Raw genomic sequence first — 25,139 nt, 5'->3', positions numbered from 1 at the left:
GACTGTCCCTATAAAATCAGGACATCTGGTCACCCTAGGGCTAATCAACATGATAATTGGCCCAAGAGGGCTGAGAGTACGACAGCACAATCTCCACAGCACTCATCTCACCTGGCTAACCTAAATGGGAACCAAACGCAAATCTGGGTCTCCAGAACGGTAGCAAGTGTGGAGGAATTCTAATAATTGTGAATGCACGCAACAAGCTAACAGCCCGAGAGCACCAAAATAATTAGAGCTCACAATGATTTCGTATTAATGTCATGTTCATATGTCGACATCAGCATGTCACCACATTTCAAACAAAAAAATTTGTGGCTACTGCAGATAGTGTAGGAGATGGATTTTGAAGAAAACCTTGCAGATTAAACGAATTTACCTGATGAAAATACGGTGCACTCAGTGATTATCCAATTCTAAATACTACCCTGTTCGTATGTTTTTCATTCTGTGTGTTCCCACCTTCACTTTAATATGTCTGAAATGCTAACAAATCAATAACTGGTGGCTAAAGAACATAAAACTGTTCCTCTGCTGACGAACAGCAGAAGCAGAGAAGCCATGCAAGAAGATGGGGGCGAGAAAGAGGGGCACCATTAGTTGATTTGTTGGAGGAAGCAAGAACTGGGTGGGTAAATTTATTTTTATTTACGTGTGGCAGAGTTGAAGACAATTTGTTTTATGCAGGGAAGAGATGACTTTTGGGGGGGAAGGAGAGGAGTGAAGATGTTTAAAAAAAAAAAAAAAGAAGTAATCTCTTGGCTTTGGGGAAGTGGCAGCACAAGTATTTTTCACCTGTGCTAGTAGGCTTAGTCCTCATCAGCTATGAGGCAGAGAACTTCTTCGACCCCCTGAAAAAGTCACATACTGTTCTGCAGACATTCTGATTGCCAGTCACTAGACAGATCCGCTACCCCAATGACACACTACTAAATGTACTATCCACAGAAACACACACACACACACACACACACACAGAAACTGATAAAACAAAATATAAATATTACCTTCCTCATCATAATTAGACATATCATCTGCTATCATTGTACTGAAGTCTAAAAGAAGGTTCCAAGTATCCTTAGGTATTGATCTTTTATGATGTTCCTATTTGGGTAAAAAAATCTGCGTTTTAAAACCATGAACAAAATTAATTTTAAAGTCTGAATATTCAATATTAAATCCCTGAATATATGCAAGTCACCCTCAACTAAATTCTTACTGTATTTGCTAAAAACCGCAACATCCATGCATCACAAAAGAATGCTCTGTCAAAATAAGTTATGTGATCTCTTCAAAGACTTAAATACACATGGATTCAACGTCCAAACTAAAAAAACCACAAACCTATTGCAGCCCAATTTATATTATAGAATAAGGTTTAAACTTACCAATAAAAATTTGTTCCACAAGTCTAGGAATTTAAATCTTCCATTAAGTACTAAATTCCAGTAGGCTATAGCCATTTCTAAATCTGCAATATTAAAAATATGTTACTCTTTTAGATATATTTGAAATATACATTTTCTCCACAGGTATTTTCACCAAGCCTGATTGGACTATAAACTAAACTCTTAGGTTCTTTCCAAATTTTTTAAAAAAGGTAATGAAAACTAAGGAAACTGGTGGGTTTGTTTCAGATGAACTAAGCCTCAGATTTAGGTCTGACCCCTGGGGCACACAGGATCTGAAAATGTATTTCAATTATCTGGGTTAAGAATTACTCTGCCCAAAGCATACAACAGATTTTTCCACTTTTTACTGTAACTTAGCAGCTCAGTGCCGATTTTGCTCTACACAAAGCGATGCCAGTGACTTCAATAAGAATTCCACATCATTTGCTGGATTAGGCTCCTTTAATCATATTTACTCAAATGCAATTCCCATAACCTAGTTTGCTATAATTTTATTTTTAGAGCAACTTTGTTACAGGTTTTAAAGTTGCAAGATGGTCTTGTCAAATTTTCAAATCGCTGAACAGATTTCCTTTAGGACAAGTATCCCGGGAAAGACCATGTACATTAGGTGGTTGTCTTTATGATGGCCAATGTGGATTTCCTGCCCATTTTAAGTCATTTTTTCAGAGTAACTTTCAATCTTTCTCTATTTTGAGTGGGCCTGTATTCCTCAAAGCTAGGAACAAATCAGGACTACTGAAGTATGTGCATGTACCCCAAACAACTTTAGTTTACATAATCAATTAAGAGAGAATAAACTCTTCAAATGAACATTCAAAAATCTCAATACCACCAAGAGAGAATCACTGTCAGCCTAACTGGATCCACCTTCAAAGTGTCTGCATCCAGAAAGTCTTACATCTTCTGGAGTGTACCAATTTGTTTTGTCCATAACCAATCTATACTTTCAGAAGCAAAAAAGCATAGGCACCCTGTTAGATTACTCTTTCAGACAAACCAATGCCTTTTTAAAAGTAATATTAAACATATTTAATCTAGAAGTCTTTTATCTGCCAATATGAGTACCTATGCTGGTCACACCTGAAAATTCTTACGGACTTATTCCCAGTGCCAAAAGTCTCTCCCCCTTTCCCAATAACTTTAACAGTGCTCCTCTAACAAGTCTAATAGAACAATCCACCTCATCGTCACCCCTCCAGACAAATACAGAGTGAAATCGTGGCCCCACTGAAGTCAACAGGAGTTTTTCCAGTGACTTCATTTGGGTCAGGATTTCACCCAAGAGATTTAAATTCAGGGCTTCCAGAGGCAGGTAAAATTTTTGATCTGATGTGTTTTGTGGATGGGTACAATATGCCATTATAGTTGAAAATACCAAGGATGCACTAAAACTTAAGAAATCTTATTAGGCTCTTAGCGGTCAGAAATTTGAGTCTCTCCCCACTTACTGGAGGATGCTTCAGATATTAAACTGATGCTCCACTTTGCCTACTTCACGGGATGGTTTGAGGCATAATTAAACATAATAGAGTGCAAAGAATTAAGACCAATAAATGGTATGAGTGGAATTAGAATTCTGAAACTCCTTAATCCTGGCACTGCTATCAATCTAGTTAACTGCGTGTTTTGGATTTTTCAAAGGGAGCAGCAATGAAGCCCACCACTGGCTGATTTTTACAAATCTGTACCAGCTTGGTGGTAGCATCTCAAATGATGTGTAAGTACAGGAACTCCTTAGGAACTTAAGTTGTTTAGGAGGCATGTAGGCAGATTAAACATTTCCAGAAGTGTATACATGCCATCATGCAATGTCAGGAAACCTAGAAGCTGATAATGTTAATGAAAATAACCTTTAGGAGCTACATAATTTTGCAATCTAATAACCCAAATCTATTCAGAAGCACCAGTATTTTATTGGACAATACAGTGAAACGAGTTGGAAGTTTCTACAGGAAGCCATTTAAGTTGGAAATTCCAAAAAGAAACTGTCCAAGAAGGGGAGTCCTTATTTAAGAAACCCCACAGGCTCCTTGTCCCATTCCACTCTGCCCTCTCCCAGCTCTTGTCTCCTCTGCATTTGAATCAGGCAGCTTCCTCCCCCACACTGCCTATCCCAACTGGAGGGCATGTCTCAACGAGAGCACAGGAGTCTCCCTGCTCTCAGTTCAGGTACTTGGACCAGCCCAGCCCACAGCAGCTCAGGGCTGCAATTACAGGAGAAGGCCTGCTCGGCGCTTGGCTGGCACATGCCCAGTGCGGATGGATTCTTTGGGGAATTAAGCTGCAGAAATATAGGAAGTCTCTACTGGGCATATAGAAACTGATTTTTCAAAAGCTTATAACTAAGGCTACGTTTTAGTCACAGGTATTTTTAGTAAAAGTCATGGACAGGTCACGGGCAGTAAACAAAAATTCGCAACCCGTGATCTGTCCATGACTTGTACAAATACCCCTGACTAAATATTGGGTGCAGGGGGGGGAAGCAGCAGCATATCCCTCAGCTCGTAGGCAAAGGGATGGCCAGGGAGGCTCTACATGCTGCCCCCGCCTCGAGCACCAGCTCCACAGCTCCCATTGGCCGAGAACTGCGGCCAATGGGAGATGCAGGGGCAGCACCTGCAGGCGGAGGCAGTGTACAGAGCTGCCTGGCCACACCTCTGCCTAGGAGCTGAGGGACATCACCGCTTTCAGGAAGCCCCCCCGAGCACTGCCTGGAGCCCTCACCCCATCCCATGCCCCAACCCCCTGCCCCAGTCCTGAGCCCCCTCCCACACACAAATTCCTGCTGCTGCTGAGGGAGGGGCAGGGGCACGGTGGTCGAAGACTGCCCCAGCAACAGCCGGTGCAGCTGGCCCACAGGCTGCCCGTGCTGCTCAGGCAGGCCGGGGCCAGTGGCACCAGCTGCTGCAGAAGTCATAGAGGTCCCAGAAAGTCACAGAATCCGTGACAGACTCATAGCCTTACTTACAACATTGTCAAATTTGGGCAGATTTTCACTGGACTGGCCAGAGGCTGACACAAAGGACAACAACCCCTGACAAATGTTGAGTCCCTGCTCCAAAGCACAGGGGCACTAAAGCTTTTCAAAGAAAAGGTCACCAAATTTTAAACAAGGTGGAAACAATGTATTTTTCCCCTTAGCCCTGTTCTCAGAAACAACTGCATTGTTTTGGGCTGATATTTTCCCAAAAAAATTCAATCTGAGCCACACACTTACCACAGAACATTTTAGCCAACAGTTAAAGTTTGGCAAAGTTATAAGCAACATATAGTATCTTATATATGGGAAATGAATAGTAAGCACTGCCACCAGCCCTGCCTATAGTAAGAGGATGAAAATGGACAATAAAGAGTTTTAGATTTTACTGGCATGAGCATTTAAAATGGCTGCAATACTCTCATATTTTGAAGCCACAAACAAATAATGCAAGTCAGTCCAAATAAGTGCAAATAATCAAACCTTTATACCACACTCCCATGTATTTTGTTTATGCCTCTAATTTAATCAAAAGCTTTTAGATTATATATTTGTGTCATAAACTGAATACATGAGGGGATAGTTTTACTGACACTCATTTGGAGTGGCTTGCATGATGCACATCACACAGCACCTCAGAAAAATTGTTGGAAATAAATTAGAAGCAATCAACAGCTAATCATCTAGGTTCTATGACAAACAGAGAGCTCAAGCAGCAGTTTATCAAAACACTTCACAACATATTTTAAGTTTCCTAAAGGGATTCCACTAGATATGTTTTTACCTTTAAGGAAGGTAAATTTGGAGGGTCAAACACATTTAAAGTGTCATTCAAGGACACAGAACTTATTAGAAAGCAAGCTTTTAGACAATGAATTTCTATAGCAGTAATCAGTAACAGTTGATGGGTCTCTTTCTATTCCTCCATACTACACACATTCATAGATTTTGTTTTAAGATACTAAACTCCAATTTTTCTCCCAATGCATAAAATCAAAGCAAAGAGATTCAAACTCCTCCCAGACATGTCTGCCATACCCTGATTAGAAAACTAAAAGCATGTGTCTGTTCATGTATCATTTCACCGCTAGTAAACAGTTACCATGAAATCTTTTCAATGGGAGGGTGATAACTCCAGACAAAGTGAGTGGGGAAAAGGGAAAACATGCTGAGACTGCATTTTAATCAAAAGGCTTCCCCCCATATCCTGATCTTCAGAGCTATTTATTACGTAGAGAACTACTGTAATACAAATAAATAATTACTACAGGTAAAACATACAAATCTAAAAGTTATAATTGTCTATATCTTCTTTTTATATCATCCTTAGAGGCTGGCCTCCCTGAAGAAGCAATAAGAAGGCTGAAGGAAGATGAAAAAGGATTATTTTTCTTGCTTAATCATTTTCACTGAGGTCTCAAAAACAAATTATCTATCGTTCCCGGGATGTTTAATTGATTGTTCTGTATATGCTCAGTCCTGTATGGAAATAAGCCGGCAAGAAAAGAAACTAATAGGCTTCTCCTTGTGTGAAAAATGTGGACAGAGGAAATCAGAGGTGTGGTCTAAGCACAGAACTGGAAGTCAGGAACTCCTATGATATACCCCCAGCTCTGACATATGTGTTCTGAAGCTTTGAGGAAAATCACTTGACTTATTGAAATCGCTTTATTTCAAAATTAATTATATAAAAGGTGATAGCTATCTCACAAGGATGTTACAGAGTATTAACCAGTTAACATTTGCAAAACTATTTGAAAACTGAAAATACTATATAAATACTAAACATCACCATGGTAATCAGAAGCTATTGTTATGGTTCAGGTTGCAAAACTATTTCCATATTATCTCTCTCAAACACAAACTCTTCTGTAAAATTCACTGTTAAGGTTGAAACTTTCCATGTTCAACCCCAATTCTGCAAGTGACTCCACGTGGAAGTAGACTCAGCCTATACATCTATACAGCAGTGTTACTTACATCAACAGGTCTCTGTGTAGTGAAAACCACTTATTCCACTCTAACTTAAAATACCCAGCCAGGCCTACTGAGAGTACAGGAGAAGTTTGAAGACTGGCACAGTGTCCTCATGGAGAACAGACATTGCTAATTTTTTAACAAAGATTGGTCCATGTGCAAATTGCAGTTTTATCACATACAGTAGAACAAACATAGTTTCACCATGCACAAATGTGAAGTACTGTGCACATTTGTTGGTTCAAGAAACTTCCACTGGGGAAATTAATAAAAGTTTGCAAGCTGCACATAAAATAGCTACAGATTTTTCACTGCCCTAATTCCCCTCACAAATGAAAAAAATTAATGTCCATTGTTTAACATTAAAGAGTTCAAATTACAGAAAATCAGGAAATATGAGTTGCTTTTGGAACCTTAACTGCACTGTACATATGGCCTATTTCTATTCCTGACTTTCTGATTAAATGAGTAGCTACATTATAATAGCATAAAATGCATATAATAAAACATACAAGATGTGCATTCTGGCCCAGTTAATACTACTGTTAGAATCTAGCTTTTGCATTCCCTTACTTTTATGATTCTGCATTAACAGTTATTTCATTTACCGTAATTATTAGTAACAAACTACACCTTTTCCCCCCCCTTCAATGACTTTTTCCTAGTGAGTAGTTCTTCCACTTCACTTGGACACTCGATGCTATGACTATCAAGGGTGAAGCACTGAAATAAAATTATAGAAACCATGATTTGTGTGTGTCATTGGGTTTTATATTCTGGAATTAGCCCTCATTTTGCAATCTTTCTCCAAAGAGAGAAACTATAGATCCAACAGGCCCTGAACTGCGCTTAAGCTCTTGACTGTAGATGCAATGAGATGAAAATCTAATCATGCCTGTTATGTGGAAATTACTTGGCAATACCTGAATTGTAGTTTGCAAAGAGATTTACATGTATTTTTGGTGGTATGAGAGACTTTGTGCAAGTCTGTACCTATACACAAACTCACACTTGAAATTTAGACTATTTGCTCATAGTTGCTCATTGCTGCAAATTCTAAAAAAGTTTTAATATGAAATCATAACATGTTAACTTTAATGGGAATTTTGCACACACTGTACTCTGAAGGGAAGAATGCACCCTCACATGTTAAATTGAAACATTCAGTTCATAAGGCCGCACGAAATCTCTATGACATCTATCTTTTACCACAGTGAAGTATGTTTTTATCCCATGGCTAGTCTAACTGGATCACAGTAATAGTTTCACTTACTACAATAAGTATTAGACAGTTTCTAGTAACTATATCACAAGTGTTTACAATTAAGAATACATACCTAAACCTTTCTGTCCAGGATTCTTTGCAAAGTTGAAAGTAAACTGATAAAAATCCTTAAACCTTCCTGGCTCTTTTAATTCTTGTTCCATTTTAGGAATCTGGGCCTTTAGTTTTTCTATGCTGTCACATCTGTATTTTAAAAAGAAAGTTTTTCTGTGTATTATTCATTTTGTCAAAATAACACGCTAAATTTATTTTTAAAACCTTATCTACTATGGACAATCCTTAGTTGCTTTAATACAAAAGGATTACGCAAATTAATTTCAGCAAGTCCGTAACAAGTCTGTTTATGTAACAATTTCAGCTGCTTTTTAAAAAATGTTTCTTCACATTGGCATCTGAAGAAGCTGGTTGATAATCAGATATATATAATCTAGAATAATTAAAAGTCTGTCAGAATGTTCTTAGAAAACAAAAAACTCGAGCTTTGGTGCAGGGCAAAGAAATTACACTCTTAGATAAATGGCCCCAAACATTTTGGCCTTTGGGCCAAATCCTTCTTTTACTCACTCGTTTTGTTGTAGCCAATGGGACTAGTCACATGTTTAAAGCAAGCAGCATTTTGCCCTTTATTTGGGTTCGCTTATAACTTCTGCCAAATTTATATAAGATGTATTTCTATATTCATAGAAGGCAGATACTAGAAGATATAATTCAGTTCTGAATTGCTAAAAGTGGACATTTTTTCTTTTAGTTCCAGCTTTCTCCAGTATGTTACACTGCTAAGTTTCTTTTACCTGCTGCATACTTACCCTAATTCTGTCATCCCATCCATAAATTCCAGCTTTGAGAACTCACACTGTGTTGCAGCTCTGAATTTCCATGCAATGATCAGTACACTAATACTGGCTGGGTCAAGTGCTAGGTCATCACAAAATTGCTGTATACCATCTATGCCAATTTTATTTTCATCTTGAGGATCTTTGGAATACAATAAAGATTAAAAACAAACATTAAATCTTCCATGATTTTGAAGTAGTAAGTTCCTTCACACATGAACACAAACACATACATGCACAAAACCACCTCTGGAATAAGCCACATTAAAAGGGGATATTTAACCAATTTTTAAAAATATATACTTCAGATTCCATTTGTAAGAAAACGTTAAGGCTCGTGGCTGTTATTGGAATGAAAGCTCTGTACAGTAAAATCCTCTCTGTATCCAATGAACAGATACTGTATAGATAGTGTTCTGCGTTTTCATTTTTTTATTGATTTTCACTGATAAATTACCAGGTTTTTTTTATTAAAGGGAGTTCAATTTTTACTGATTTACACCCATTTATTAATCCACTCAGTCTTTTTTCAGGTACTTATTTTTGTTAAACACAAAAGCTTTACACGATTGCTGTGTCCGTCAACTCTGAGACTGAAGCAGTTCCACAGTGTAAAATACAGAACATACACATGGTGGAGGTTGGAAAAAAAATCAAGCAATGTTAATTTCGCACCATGACTGGCTCACAAGAACACGCTTTCCCACAAATTTGCCCAATTCGATCTCTCCCCTGCATGGTCCTAAAGGTAATAGGTAATAATTGGAGATATACCAATCTCCTAGAACTGGAAGGGACCTCGAAAGGTCATTGAGTCCAGCCCCCTGCCTTCACTAGCAGGACCAATTTTTGCCCTAGATCCCTAAGTGGCCTCCTCAAGGATTGAACTCACAACCCTGGGTTTAGCAGGCCAATGCTCAAACCACTGAGCTATCCCTCCCCCAAGTCCTGCTCTTGACTCACAGAGATTGAGGCCCCACTGTCACATGGTTCCATGATATACAGTGCAGCTACTTCTTTTCATATGCCAGTCTTGTCCAAACCAGTTCCTGCTCTTGTTTTACAGCCTCCGCTATTATTTTCTGTCATGATGCTTTTATCTCTTCCAGCTCCCAGTTTGCCTCATAACTATGTTGCCAGGGCTTGTAATTGCCTTGATGTCTCCTCTCAGAGTCTCTCAATCAGCTCCCCCCAGCCCATCGAGTCCTCGCTCCTCATCCTTGCCCCACAGACAAGATCCTTAGGAACTCTTCTAGAACTATAAGGTTCATCACTTTGTCTAATGAGTTTGCGTCAGGCTGCAACCACTGTGTTGCCAGATCTCATAAATGTGCTGCCACTCTAGGATGCACCCTCAGGGGAAAGGCTCTGTCCTAAACTGGTAGTGATACACTTCTGGGCCCAGACCCAGTTTATCCAGAATATCTTTTACAATTTTGTATGACTGTACCTGCTGTCAGACAAAGCTTAGACGACCGCCTGAGTTTCTCCTGAGAAGAATGGGGCTACCTGCTGTGGTCACTACCCTCTCAAATGTGTGCAAAAATCCCTCCAGGTCAACATCTGGGCCCAACTTTTCCAGGCCTAGTACCAGTCTGGCAGAATTCTCTTCTCCCAAAACCACTCAGGTCCCTGGGGTCCACTTTTCTAGGCATTGCAGGAAATGTTCTTGCTGAGCCTGCCCAGCCTCTTGCTGCTGTTGCATGCTCTTTTGTTGTACCTACTGCAAGGGCAGCATCTGCTCCTATTGGGCCTCCAGCAGGCGGACAATGTACTCCATCGTCCGAAAAGAAGAAAAAAGACTCTTAGTCTGTCCCTCTACAGCTCACCTTAAAAGAAGTTGGTATCTCCCTCTTTTTCCGGAGAGTGGGGTTCTAAATCCTCCTTTAGGTATCATGTGTAAACATGTATCCCCACCTCTCGCGCACCGCCTCGTGTCCGGACATGACACTGCAGAGAACTTTGCCTCTTGTACCCCCTTTCTGCTGGCCGCTCCTGAGTCCCCCTTAGGGTATTCTGTGGCTTGACCCTCTGGCCAAGTCACGTAAAAATCTAGACCCCTTCTGGGGTAGTATAAACAAAATCCAAATAAAGATTCAAACAAAACCTCAAATTAATAGCCCTGCCACACTCTCAGGCTTCACTGTAGTTTCCTGGTTGTATCCAGCCTGTTAAGCCCTTGTCCAGGGCTTCTGTCAGAGATACCCGTCTCCTGCGTTCCCTGTAAGCTGCACGCTTGGGCAGCCGCCCAGGACAGATTCAAATACCACCAGCTGATTAGCAGAGCACGCACAGTCGGCAGCATGTGTTCAGGTGCTCCTCCCACCACACTGCTCCATCCTGCAGCTGCTCCCGGGACCCTCCTGCTGGTTGTGCAGAGCAGGGGGAGGTGGGTGCTGATGTCAGGTGTCTCCCTCCCCCCGCCTCTGTACCCCATCTCCGGAGAGCAGGGGAGGGGACACAGCCTGGTTCAGGACTTGGAGCTGTTGCGGTGAACAGTGAGTGACTACCTGCCTTTCTTAAAGAGACAGTGCACTGTCTCTGAGATTTCCCCAGCAGCAAGCAGTCTCTGTCACTCTCTCACATACTCTCCCACCACTCCCTTCTGCTGCCCATGTACCCCATCTCTGCAGAGTGGGGAAGGGAAGACAACAGGGCTCAAGACAGAGCAGGAGAGCTTTCAGTGAGTGTCTTAAAGAGATAGCGCACGGCGTGTCTCAGAAACTTCCCCAGCAGCCAGCACACACACCCATGTCTGTGTTTGTGTCATACACACCGCTCAACAAATACTTGTATTATTGTTGTTGTTACTTCTTGGTACTTCCTGCAGTGCACATATATTCTCTGTAATTTTATTCTTTTTAAGTGTGTTATTTTAGTGTTTTGACTGGTCTAAGCATAATTTTTATATCTCTTACATTTAAATTTAATTCTTTGGTTAGTGAGTTCTAAAATGCCTAACCTGTCCTGGCTGAGTAATTATTCCTATGGTAACTTTTTAAAAAAATTATATTATATATATATATATATATATAAATAAAAGATATGTGTGCTGGCTGCTGGGGAAGTTTCTGAGACACGCCGTGCGCTATCTCTTTAAGACACTCACTGAAAGCTCTCCTGCTCTGTCTTGATATATATAATCTAGGTTTTTTGTTTCTACTGGTGGCACACATCCGCACATAACTTAGTGCACATTAAAAAAAAATGTATTCCACACATGGATGGAAAAAAATTGCGGGAACTTTGCCTGTCTCCTCTACAGTCTCTCCACAACCGAGCTCCCTCAGTCTACTTATACAACTTAGCTCAACTTCCTCTATCAAGAAGGCAATTAGTTCCCCTCCAGGTTAATGTAGACAAGCTCTAACTCTAGGAAAATGAAGGTAGTTCACTCCTCAATGCACACTCAAGTTCTTGGCTAAGATTGCCAATGTGGGTGCCACTTCCAATGATGGATTTTGAGACAACCAAATTGGCTCCCCCATGAAACTACTAAACTTGACATCAATCAGCTATAATTTTGGCCATTAGCCACTTGAGCTGAATTGGATATAGTAACCTAGAAGGCAAAGACTTTGTTGCCTCATTAACAACCCCAAATCATCCAGCCATGTGTCCTCTTCCCCTCCACCCCACATTTCATAAAAAGTCAGCAGCTGGACTAGAAAAGAGGTCTTCACATTTCAAAAGGAGGTAATAACCCTCTACTAATGTAAGCCAGCAAAGACTTCAGGATAATTGTATGTGTATTACACAATGTTTATGCAAACAGCACACATCTTAAAACTAATAGAAAATGTAAAGATGACTATGCAAATCAATTTTTTTAAACTAAAACATGAAGTTTTTTTTTTTAACTAGAATCTAATCTATCACTGCAAACCCCCTCTGCCTTACTTTGTTCATTATTCAGCCAAACATTCAACTGATGACATTTTCAGTTAGGCCACAGTGGGTGTTACCAACTCTTTCCTGCCCTGTCTGTATTGGTCTCATAAAACTGCAGGGTTGCTTTTAAAGTGACTCCCCATCCTCACTCCACCTTTTTGACTGAGTGACCAATCTATATGCCATTTTATTTTGTCAAGGATTAAGTCTGGAGTGATATGTTGCCCACAAAAGAACCAATCTAAAGAAGCATGGCTATCAAGGGGTCAAGTGGGTAACACTACATGAAGCTCCAAGTTTAAGCCCCAATCTTGCAAAAACTTACACACATGCTTAAGTCAATAGTTCATGAAGTTAAGCATGTGTGTCTTTGCAGTAGTGTGGCCTTATATATATATATATATATATATATATATATATATATATATATATATATATATATATATATATATATATGGTATCTCTGCTTTTCTAGACTGGTCTTGTATTATTAATTACATAAGTTAGTGTGTACAGGTCAGTTTAAATTTAAGTAGAGTAGCCCACTTATAAGCATATGATGCACATGTAATCTATAAATTAGCAGCTGCAAATAAAATAATCTAAAAAGTGTAATTGTTAGAACTCACTGCACTCACCTTTGTATCTGTTATATAGTTGTTCTAACTTCTTTCTGTCCAATGATCCTTTAACGCTCTCTCGTATATAAAGTTCAGGATTTTGGAAAAAATTGTCTGTTGCAACATCTAACTTCCAGTCATTTTGAGATAGACAACTCACTGCAGTCTTTTCACTAGATTGAGTGAAGATCATAAACTGACGAACTTTATCTTTCTGTGACGATTTCAACTTGTTCTAGGAAAGTTAGAAAAGACAATACTGAGACGAAAACTGATTACTGGAAAAAATATGAAGTACCTCCAAATTCCATTACAACCTTCACAATATATTAAACTTCTCTCCCGAACAATAATTAAACAGCCAGACCACAACTTATGCTCTTTATACTTAATACATACCTTGTTTTTCTTACAGTTGGTTATATCAAAAGATGCTTTTTTTAAAAATTACACGTGGACATATTTTTTAGGCATACTACAAGACAAACAACTGAATAGGTATAAACAGATACATTTCTATAAAACATTATTGCTGGTTTCCTATGAGTGCACACAAACAACATTGTGTGCACCATAATGTTTTCTTGAAGAAGTCAGCAGTGTCTTCAGTATTCTCAACCCCGTCTGGCTGCACAATGCAAGGGTACCCTCAAATCCAGGTCTTCCATATAATGGCAAAACTATCAACTAAATCATCATATAAATCCCGTAGCCAAACCATCCAGAAAATGTTAAAATTGACAATATCTCAATAAGCAATAAGTTGTAGTGATGAGGCGTAACACATGCACATACACTTCCTATTTAAAAGGCTGATCTTTTAAAACTTATCTTGCCTAGAAGATACTGAGTTCTCAGCTTACAGCAAAAGCAATTTTTAATGTTGTATGTGACAAAGGAAGGTAACTGAAATGCATAAAATTTAAGTCTGCTGTAATTTGGAAAAAACTCATTCCTCATGCAAAAAAAAAAAAAAAAAATCCACCAGATGTTGACAGACTAGTTTGCATCTTCAATTCAGATAATACCAGCATTTAAAAATAGTGAAAGCTGAAAATTGAAAAATGAAACATCTTCAAACATTTATATGGTGCTTTTTGTTTTCAAAGTCCTTAACAATAATTATATAATCCCCACAACAGTTCTATGAAGTAGGTATTGTCTCTATTTTATAGAAGCAGAAACAGACTCAAAAAGGTTAAGCAACTTGCCTAAAGCAATACAATGACAAAATTTACTCAGCAAAAAAAGCAATAGTGAGTCTTAGGGTATGTCTTCACTACCAGCCGGATAGGCAGGCAGCGATTGATCCAGCGGGGATTGATTTATCGTGTCTATTCTAGACACGATAAATCGATCCCCGAGCGATCTCTCATCGACTCCTGTACTCCAGCTCAGCGAGAGGCACAGACAGAGTTGACAGGGGAGTGGCAGCAGTCAACTCACCGTGGTGAAGACACCATGTTAAGTTGCTCTAATTACCTCGACTTCAGCTACGTTATTCATGTAGCTGAAGTTGCTTAACTTAGATCGATCCTTCCCCCCAGTGTAGACCAGGCCTCAGAACCCAGGTCAAACTGGAGCTCATGGGGCTTGGGCTAAGGTGCTAAAAATAGCAGTACAGACATCTGGACATGGGTTGGACCTGGAATGTCTACACTTCTATTTTTAGCCCTGCAAGCTCAAGTCTGTTGACACAGGCTCTGAGACTTGTCGCTGTGTGTGGGGGGAGGGGGGAAGGGGTAATTTTTTTTTGGGAGGGGGGGTTGCATTGTGTAGACATATCAGGGTCACAGTGAGAATTAAGGAGTTATCATGCTTAAACCAACAGACTCTCTCTCCACTTAAGTCCAAAATTAAACCAACTTCTTGAGTCCAGTAACTTACTAGGCAACATGTGATTCCGGATTCAATGATTCTGCTTTTGAGTGGGGGAGAGGACTAAAGAGTGCTTAGTATTTCAAATCAGACATTTTTACCTGAAGTACATTATAAAAATATTACCCCAGTTGTTATTGATGAAAACGGGGTCTCTTCCAGCTATTTCACTGAACCTGAATCCAATTTTAAAAACTAGTCAATGTTTTCAAAGCAGAAAGCTTTCTAATCAACATGCTGAAGCCTACTAATAAAAAGTGCAGTTCTAATTTAGGAAACAAAACTCAGTTATAAAGCCCAAACTTTCATACTCCCAAACTTACAATTTTTCATGTTGTATCCTATCTAGATTTTTATATCATGCCCATCAGAGCATTATCTGATTGCCAAACTCCTTTTCAGAACCACAAGGGGGGGGGGGGGAGGCAAAGATCTGAAACGGACATAAATTATTCTTAAACAAAGAATGAACATTTTAAAAAGGAGTGGGAACAGAAACCCAATTCCAAGGTATGTTTTGTGTCCAATTACATAATTAGGAAGTACAACCAGAGCTTCAGATTCCAAATTATTCTAACTCAAAAGTCAGATCCAATTTAATGCTGCTCAACAGCTCTTTGAGTGGATGACGTGAAAAACCAATACTCAATACATTCGCAAAAATAGTTAACATAAGTTTGCAGCCTAGGTATTACACATTCTATTGCGTACAACAATGCACACAAAAGCAAAATTTAAATATGATCTACAGTGGAGACCATTCATGTTATTACAGAAGAAAGACAATCAGCATTTCTATTTAAAACCCCTATTTGAAGGAATGAATTGCTATCTGAAAATGTTTACAGTTAAGAACTTGGCACATAGAGAATATGCTGCTTCATTCTCTCTCAGCATTATATAAAGTTTTGCCTTAAACAAGTTTCCCATATTTTGCTCCTTTTCCCACAATGTATGTTAAAAATTAAATTTTCAGGAACAGTTGCAGACAGAGATCAATCCATTTGAATAGGTACTGCCCAGATAATGGTAGAGTAAGTGCCCAATGTTTCAAACTGGTGAGCATCTCCTGTGAGACACTGAGCACCCTCAACTACTGAAATTAGGACTTGTAGAAGCTCAGCACATCACAGGAGGCATTCAGTGCCTTCCAGGATTGGGCTCAAAGTTTCACCCATGTACATCGAGTACAATGTGGAAGGATTACTTGTAGAGGTAAATATGCTTTTTTTATATCTGTTTTTTAAGAAAGGAAGTACAAAATTTGTAACAGGATGAATAAAAATACATTTTTTTTAATAAAAAAATCAGATTTTTTGATAAAATGCTTTTTGAAGAAAAAACTTGCCTAAAGATAGTTTTAATTAAGATACATTATAGCTCAAAGATATCTCATCATGGAATAGGGATTATAAATTCTAATTCTATAGTATGAGACAATATATTCATGTAATGTTTACGAAAAGTTTTGTAAATGAGTTCCAATAGTTCATGGATTAAGGACCCAATCTTATGGTGTTCCAGGGGCTTCTGTATAGATTATTTAGGTTAATCTTTCTATCTACCCAATGGAACTCAATGCTCAGTCTAGAAAATACCATCAGAGATGCTTAGTTTTGCAGTTCTCAGACTGTGGATTTGTGTCTCCAGAGATAATGGGCTTGTTAACAGCAAAAATGTTTTTAAATAAAATATAGAGGTGAGAAATAACAGACCTGAACCCTATTGTCCCTCTGCAAGTTTTTGTACACAGAGTCAATCCCTTACCTTTCTCTAAAAGTGCAAAGATTCAAAAAGTTCAATGAATAGAAGATTGTTGGGGGCGGAATAGATCTGGACAAGGAGAAGTCTGGAGATAAATGTGAGAAGGGAGGGACAGCCTGTAGAAATGAAAGTGAAACTGTTTGAGTAGCACATTCCACAAGTCTTGAGGTCTTTCTGAGTGTAGCCTTCATTGATTTGAGATCTACCATACCATTCTCTCACTAAAAGAGAAAAACCAAAAATGGCAGCAGGCCGTAAAAGAGACAGTTTGGGAATAAGAACCATTCAAGGAATATGTGTTTGTTGATGATGTTTTAAAGAAAGTCCCACCAGTGAACTGGTGGAAGTCACTTAAGCACTTGGATTCAGAGACTGCTGAAGTGATAATGTCACTTTTAACAGCAGTAGTTTCTTCTGCAAGTGTAGAAAGAATATTTTCTTCCTTTGGATTAATTCATTCCAATTGAGAAATCGTTTAGGACCAGAAAAAGCAGGAAAGCTTGGTTTTCTTTTCCAGATTATGAACAAACAGGAAAGTGAAGGTGAAGACGACTGAGTTAACTGCAGAAGCCAGTAGTTAAAGTTTCTCATGTTGACCTGGCTGACACAGTCGATTTAATTTTTTTTTTAATTATTTCATATAACTATTTTAGTTTAAAACAATTTTATCAAAAACAAACCTGATTTTAAAAAACTTAAATGTTTAACTACATTCAAAAATTCATATACTTGTTTTGTTAAAATATTATATGTTTGCTGTTGGAGAAAAAAATCCAGAATACATAACGTTGTTGTTTTTGTTAAATAAAACAATTTAAATGTCTGTCTGGTGATGTTCTACTAATACAGCATTGCAAGAAAATCCTCCAAATATTAATGATTAACCTGTTGAACTGGAAATAGTTCACCTCCCAATGACTTCATAAACATCTGCTTCAATTTACTTTTGGTAAATGAAATGACCAATCATTCATTTTCTGATATAGCTGTAAAACTAATCTGAAAAAAATTCAAAATAAATCACTTAAAAAATGTATAGTGTGTACCTTCTAAAAATAAAGCCTACATCTATCTCTGAATTGTGAAGAATATGTATTAAGGTTATAACAACCAACAAGAATGCACTTTTATGCAGAAATCTTATGATTAAATCGAGTCTTCCTGACTAGTTTTTAAATCAAATCCACCCTTTTGTAATATTACATGTATAATATGCTGTGGAAAGTACTGAACAGAATCCTAGAAACCAAGATGGCAACTCCAAATCTGTGCATTCCTCTCTCCCCATTAGTAATACCAGGAAGGTTATAGGTATTTGCCCGTATCAATCAAGGCTTCAATCCTGCAAATAGTTACACACACTCAGGCTAATGTTCCCATATGAAGTCAGTTATAAGATTGGGCAATCAGACGGTAAACTCTTCAGGACTGGAGTCTTTACTCACTATGTAAAGTACCATGCACATTTATGATAATTTTAACATTTGTATCTGTAAGTCAAATATTTTTAAATACAAAAATCACAGGGAAGATACTTTATATGCTCTGTACCAGAGCCGGCTTTAGGCCGATTCGCCCGATTCACCAGAATTGGACCCCGCGCCGGCGCCTAAGAGGGCCCCGCACCGTTGTCTTTTTAATTTTTACTCACCCGGTGACGCTCCAGGTCTTTGGCGGTGGGTCCTTGAGTGCCACCGAAGACCCGGAGCGAATGAAGGACCCGCTGCTGAAGTGCTGCCGAAGACATGGAGTGTCGCCGGGTGCGTACGATTCAGGCCCCGCACTTGCTAAAGCTGGCCCTGCTCTCTACCATGCAATCCCTACAAGGTTTGATGGAAGATCCCAAGAGTAACGGTATAAAAAGCAAAGAGAGGTCAGGGGAAAGCTTAGCAAGGGCTTCAACGGGAATGCAGTGAATTACAGAAAAAGGTAAACAAAAAATAAAACAGCAATTTACTAGGTAAAAAAAACTGTAGCTTAAATTGGTTTTACTGTATAGTTTTAATATATGCCTATGTGTGTTTCATTCATTCAGAATTTTCCTATATCCAAGATGATCTAAATGTTAGTAACAATTCAATGCCTTTTAAATAAAACTAGAACTCATTTTAACAGATTAATAAAAGCTGTGTTACAATTCATTTCCAATCCATTTTCTCCCTTACAGAATATTTCATTATTAGAATTATTTAACATCCATTTTTTCTGATTATGTCACCAGGGAGCTTATTTCTGGTGGCATACCTGAGATTCCCTCTATCACCTCAAAGGCCCTGTACATTGGAGGAGCCTTTCCCCAAAAGCTTCCATACTCTGTTCACATTGATTGGGCAGCTCTCCTAAAGCCTGCTGGTGTGGGACTGCAAGAGATAAGATTATTGCCAAGTTTTTAATATCCTGTTACAGCTCATATTTGGTTGCACTAAAAATAAGCCACACCTCAAGTGGCAACAGGCTCCAAAGCATACTGCACTTTTTAAAAGTATTTCAAGAAGCTGAGTTTCAAGAGACTTAGGGCTAGTCTACACTTACCAGCCGGGTCGACGCGGTGAGTTCGACTTCTCGGAGTTCGAACTATCGCGTCTAATCTGGACGCGATAGTTCGAACTCCGGAAGCGCCGGGGTTGACTTCGGTACTCCACCACTGCAAAAGGCGGTGGCGGAGTCGACCTTGGAGCCGCAGACTTTGATTCCGCGGCGTCTGGACAGGTGAGTAGTTCGAACTAGGGTACTTCGAATTCAGCTATGCTATTCACGTAGATGAACTTGCGTACCCTAGTTCGACCCCCGCTCTTAGTGTAGACCTGCCCCTATTTTAAAATGCTCAATAGAGAGGCTACCGCACCGTATAGCCTTTCCTGTATTTAACTAGAGAGAGATACAATACTTGCTAACCCAATTCAGGTTAGCTAACATGCCTCTTCCTCAACTTGAAGGGAACATACTAGTAACGTGAAGTCGGTTAAACAAAAGTCTATCTGCTATCATTGTTGGAATAAAAAAAAAAAGAGTGAAAAGTGAGATAAATGAATAGACTGAATGTTCTAATACATTCTATCAGCCTCTGGATAAGGAGAAAAATACAAACTCAGGTCTTTGGAGACCATTCCCTTTGCTCACAAATTTACGTGATGAGCACAGTATAAGAACCTAGATAGATGTTTATGCATAACACTGAAAATTCTGAAACAAATCTCGTCTGTGTAGAATAGGGGTGTCAAACAGCCCACAAGTTCCATGTGGAGCCGAGAACCCTGTTCTTTAGCCTGCAACTTCCTCTGAAATGAAAGACAATCTAGCCTAGAGGGAGCCACTAAGCAGGAAACTCATGCCTGACCACACAGATGCCTGTGCAAACTGCCACTGCTTGGGAGGAGCAGGAGGACAAGGTAACACCACAAAGCCTGGCACAGAGAAGTTCTTTTCTAGCCTCGCCTTCCTCTTCTCCATCCATCTCTCCCAGCCCCTTAGCACTGGGCTCAGGGACATGGCATCTTCTCCACTTCACTCCCTAGTACCTCCTGCCTCCAACGAACAGGATGAAGAAGATAATTTCCTAAAAGAGGGTACGAAAAGAGAGAAATTCCCCCAGAGGAAAGGGGGAAGAATGAAAAAAGTCTTATTTATGAATTCTGAGTGAACACATTTTCTTTAAACACAGTATTTAACTTCACTAATGAGACACATTATGCAACTGCACAAGACTGCAAAATTTACTTATCAGTGAATTTTTGCTCCTGCTCCCAACAAAAAATGAGTTTAACACCCCTGGTCTAATTGGACAGTGTCTCTGACACTGGCCAATACTATACTGCTTCAGAGAAAGATATAAAAGCTCTATAATAAATTTAATTGGGCAATATTTTATAATTATTTCTCTTCTCTGGCCCCTTGACAGAGCCATCAGCCTCACCAATCCTTATATAACATAAAGCTGCTAAGATCAATTTGCCCATTCTGACCATGTCACTGCTCTCTTTGAATCCCTCCAAGCGCTCTCTAATTTCAACCACATCAAATTCAAACTTCTTGTCCTAACCTTCAAAGCCATTCAAGACAGTGGCCATATTTGGAAGTCAAAATCTAGTAAGGATAATAGGAAGGCACACAAATTCTGGCAAGTTAAGCATAAAAGTATAACAATGCAAGCCAAGAAAGAAGTTGAGAAGTAACATGCTAAAGACACAAAAGCTAACAGTAAGAATTTTTTTAAGTACTTAAGAAGCAGGAAGCTTGCCAAACAGTCAGTGGGGCCACTAGACAACATAGGTGCTAAGGAAGCACTCAAGAAAAACAAGGACATTGCAGAGAAGCTAAATGAATTTTTTGTATTGGTCTTTGCTGCAGAGGATGTGGGGAAGATATTCTTTTAGGGCAACAAATCTGAAGTACATACATGAACAAGTCAGAAGAAGAGGTTTTAGAACAAACTGATAAACTGTAATAAGTCACCATGATCAGATGGTATTAACACAAGAGTTCTGAAGGAACTCAAATACGAAACTGAAGAACTACTAACTGTAGTATAACAACCTATCACTGAAACAAGCCTCTGTACCAGATGACTGGAAAGTAATGCCAATTTTTAAAAAGGGCTCCAAAAGTGAGCCTGATAATTACAAGCCAGTGAGCATAACTTCAGTAATAGGCAAATTGGTAGAAACTACAGTAAAAACAGAATTATCAGACACAGATGTACATAACTGTTGGGAGAAGAGTCTACACTGCTTTTGTAAAGGGAAGTCATGCCTCACCAATCTATTAACATTCTTAGAGAGTTTTAACACTCATGTGGATAAGGGTAATTCAGTCAAGATAGCCTACTTGGATTTTCCAAAAGCCTTTGATAAGATCCCTTACCCAAGATTTTTAAGGAAACTAAATAGTCATGGGAGAACAAGGAAGGTGCTCTAATGGATCAGTAACTGGTTAAAATATAGGAAACAAAGGGTAAAAATAAATGGTCAGTTTTCATAATGGAGAGAATTAAGCAGCAGGAGCCCCAAGGATCTGTATGGGACTTGTGCTGTTCAACTTTCATTAACGATCTGGAAAAGTGAGTGAACAGTGAAGTGGCAAAGTTTGCAGGTGATACAAAACTATTCAAGATAGTTACATCCAAAGCTGACAGCGAAGAGTTACACGGGGATATCATAAAACTGGGTGACCAGGCAACAAAATGGCTGTGAAATTCAACATTGAAAAGTGCAAAATAAGGCACATTAGAAAAAATAATCCCAACTACAATTGTAATTATCCATTACCATTCAAGAAAGATCTTGGAATCATCGTGGATAGTTCTCTGCAAACTTCAGCTTAATGTGCAGCAGCAGCCAAAAAGGCTGGCAATAATATTTGCAAACTCATGGATGATAGGAGAGGTCCCGGAAGACTGGAGAAGAGCTAACATAGTGCCCCATCTTTTAAAAGTGGAAAAAAGGGGGAGCCAGGGAACTACAGACCAGTCAGCCTGACCTCCCTATCTGGGAAGTTACTAGAGCAGGGGTAGGCAACCTATGGCATGCATGCTGAAGGCGGCACGCAAGCTGATTTTCAGTGGCACTCACGCTGCCCGGGTCCTGGCCACCGGTCCGGGAGGCTCTGCATTGTAATTTAATTTTAAATGAAGCTTCTTAACCATTTTAAAAACCTTATTTACTTTACATACAATAGTTTAGTTATATATTATAGACTTATAGAAACTCACCTTCTAAAAACGTTAAAATGTATTACTGTCACACAAAACCTTAAATCAGAGTGAATAAATGAAGACTCAGCACACCACTTCTGGAAGGTTGCCAACCCCTGTACTAGAGCAATGTATAAAACATCCAATTTGCAAGTACCTAGAGGATGAAAGGGTAATTGCTAGCAGCCAGCATGGATTTACTGAGGACAAATCATGCCAAACCAACTTGATTTCCTTCTTTGACAAGGTAACTGGTGTGGTGGATATGGGGAATACAGTGGACATAATATGCCTAGACTTCAGCAAGGCTTTTGACACAGTTCTACATGATATTCTATTAAGTAAGCTGGAGAAATGCGGGCTCTGCGGAACTACCAGTAAGTGGATATATAACTGGTTAAACAATTGCAAACAAAAAGTAACTATTCATGGAATGTCGTCAGATTGGAGGGAGGTCTCAAGTGGGGTTCCACAGGGCTCTGTTCTGGGTCCAGTGTTATTTAACACCTTGATTAATGACCTGGATGTAGGAATAAAGAGCATACTGATCAAATCCGCAGATGACACAAAGCTAGGGATGTTTGCTAACATTTTGGAGGCTAAAGCTAAAATTCAAAGGGATCTTGATAAATTGGAGAGCTGGGTGACAGACAACAAAATGAAATTCAACAAAAACAAATGTAAGGTGCTACACTTAGGGAAGAAAAACTAAATGCACGAACACAGAATAACTGGCTTCATAGCAGCAATGCTGGGAAGGATCTGGGAGTTGCGGTGCATCACAATCTCAACAAGAGTCAATGTGATGCTGTTTCAAAAAAAGCAAATACAATTTTAGGTTGCATTAACAACCCAAATCACGGGAGGTGATAGTACCTTTCTACTTGGCCTCAGCTGGAGTACTGCCTCCAATTTTGAAAGGATGTAGAGAAACTGGAAAGGATCCAGAGACAAGTGATAAAGATGATCAAAGGGATGGAATGCAAGCCATATGAGCAAATGCTGAAGGAGCTGGGTATGTTTAGTTTAGAAAAGAGGAGATTAAGGGGGGGAACATGATAGAAGTCTTCAAATACTTGAAAGGCTGCCATAAAAAAAGATGGAGAAAAGTTGTTCTCTCTTGCCACAAGAGGGTAGGACAAGAGGCAATGAGTACAAACTACAGCATAGCAGATTTAGATTAAATCTCCGGAAAAAATTTTTAATGGTAAGAACAATAGGACAATGGAACAGACAGCCTAGGGAGATTGTGGAAGCTCCGTCACTGGATGTTTTCAAAAGGAGGTGGGACAGCCATCTGTTTTGGATGGTTTAGATATGACAAATCCTGCATCTTGCCAGGGGGTTAGACTAGATGACCCTTGCGGTCTCTTCTAATCCTATGGTTCTAAGATTAGGGGTGCTCATCTTAGAAAAGAGACAATTAAGAGAGGACATGACAGAAGTCTATAAAATCAAGACTGCTCTGGAAAAAGTGAATAGAGAAGTGTTATTTAACCTTTCCCACAATACAAAAGATCACCTGATTAAATTAACATTCAGCAGGTTTAATACAAACAAGAGAAAGTACTTTTTACACATCACTCAATTAACCTGTGGAATTCATTGCCATGGTATGCTGTGATGGCCAAAAGTATAACTCGGTTCAAAAAACTAGGTAAGTTCATGTAGGATAGGTCCATCGATGGCTATTAGCCAACATGGTCAGGGATGTAACCCCATGCTCAGGCTGACCCTTCATCTCTGACTTCCAGAAGCCAGGAGGGAAAGACAGGGGTGGATCGATCCAAAACTGCCTGTTCTGTACGTGCCCCCCAAAGCTCTGGTACTGGCCACTGTCAGAGAAAGGATACTGGCTAGATGGACCATTGGTATGACCCTGTATGGCAGTTCTTATCAACTCATTTCTTGTCATGTGACTTTGCTTCCATCTCCTTCCTCCCCCGCACTGAAACATAGCACACAGATCATGTCTTCTTGTATGTTTATATAGCTCTTTGAATGATGGGAACTTAGATCTTAAGTTGTTGCTTTGAGGAACTATGGCAATACAAATAACTTTTTAAAAATAGTTCCCAGAGCCACCCACTCACCATCACCCTCATATATCGGACTTAAACATTTGCCGAACACATAATAGCTAGATCACTAAATAAAGATGAGGGGCCCCACTGCCTAAGTCAACACCCCTCCTTCCATGCTGCTTAGAAATGGAAGCATGGACTTCTTTCCAGTACGCTGCCCCTGGAACTTCTCCAGTCTCCAGCTATTTGGCATCTGATCAATTTGAAGAATCCCCCCCCACAAAATCCCTCTGGCTTCCAGAAGGTAGAGAGCAGTTGTTCAATTACCATCTCCATCAAACCAATATTCTGGCCCAGGTGCAATGGGAGTCTCTGCTATTCCAATCTCTTCCTAGTGTCACATTTTGGATGCCTACCTCTTCTTGTCAGTTTCACAACTACCCATAGGGATCCCAATAGCAGCAATGAACACTCATAAAACTTTAGCCAATTGTCAATCGGCAGCTTAGAAAAGCTCATAGCAACAGAGGCACTGGAACTTATTTAGAGGTTACATCTTTAACTATAATATTTTAATATCTTTATTAGGCCTCTTAAATTAGGGCCTAAAAAATTCACATAGATGCAGTGCGTAGGAATCTTTTCCAAGTAAGTAGCATCAACTTCTGCAGAATCTTGGCTTGCATTTTAGAAAAAAAAAAAATCAGTTCTTATGTTAAGGATACATAAACAGCTGTAAACCATACAGACTAATCTGCATGCAGGAGAGGCCCTTACATTCGTATA

The 25,139-nt window shown here is 39.4% G+C and overlaps 1 protein-coding gene across 2 annotated transcripts in view; it reads right to left on the bottom strand.

Annotated features, from left to right (window-relative positions):
- DCUN1D1 (defective in cullin neddylation 1 domain containing 1) overlaps nucleotides 1-25,139 on the bottom strand; it is a 37,007-nt gene that overhangs the window by 3,601 nt on the left and 8,267 nt on the right. For both annotated transcript variants that reach the window (XM_039489668.1, XM_039489669.1), the window contains exons 2-6: nucleotides 13,017-13,233; nucleotides 8,461-8,629; nucleotides 7,707-7,837; nucleotides 1,389-1,471; nucleotides 1,008-1,104 (exon numbers count right to left, since the gene is read on the bottom strand). In XM_039489668.1, the coding sequence (XP_039345602.1) occupies nucleotides 1,008-1,104; nucleotides 1,389-1,471; nucleotides 7,707-7,837; nucleotides 8,461-8,629; nucleotides 13,017-13,233 (697 nt within the window). The remainder of the gene's footprint in view (nucleotides 1-1,007; nucleotides 1,105-1,388; nucleotides 1,472-7,706; nucleotides 7,838-8,460; nucleotides 8,630-13,016; nucleotides 13,234-25,139) is intronic.

Source organism: Mauremys reevesii, linkage group 9, assembly GCF_016161935.1.
Source record: "Mauremys reevesii isolate NIE-2019 linkage group 9, ASM1616193v1, whole genome shotgun sequence".
Classification (NCBI taxonomy): Eukaryota; Metazoa; Chordata; order Testudines; family Geoemydidae; genus Mauremys; species Mauremys reevesii.
The sequence above is the reverse complement of the archived record's forward strand: the minus strand, read 5'-3'. Positions and strand labels throughout refer to the sequence as shown.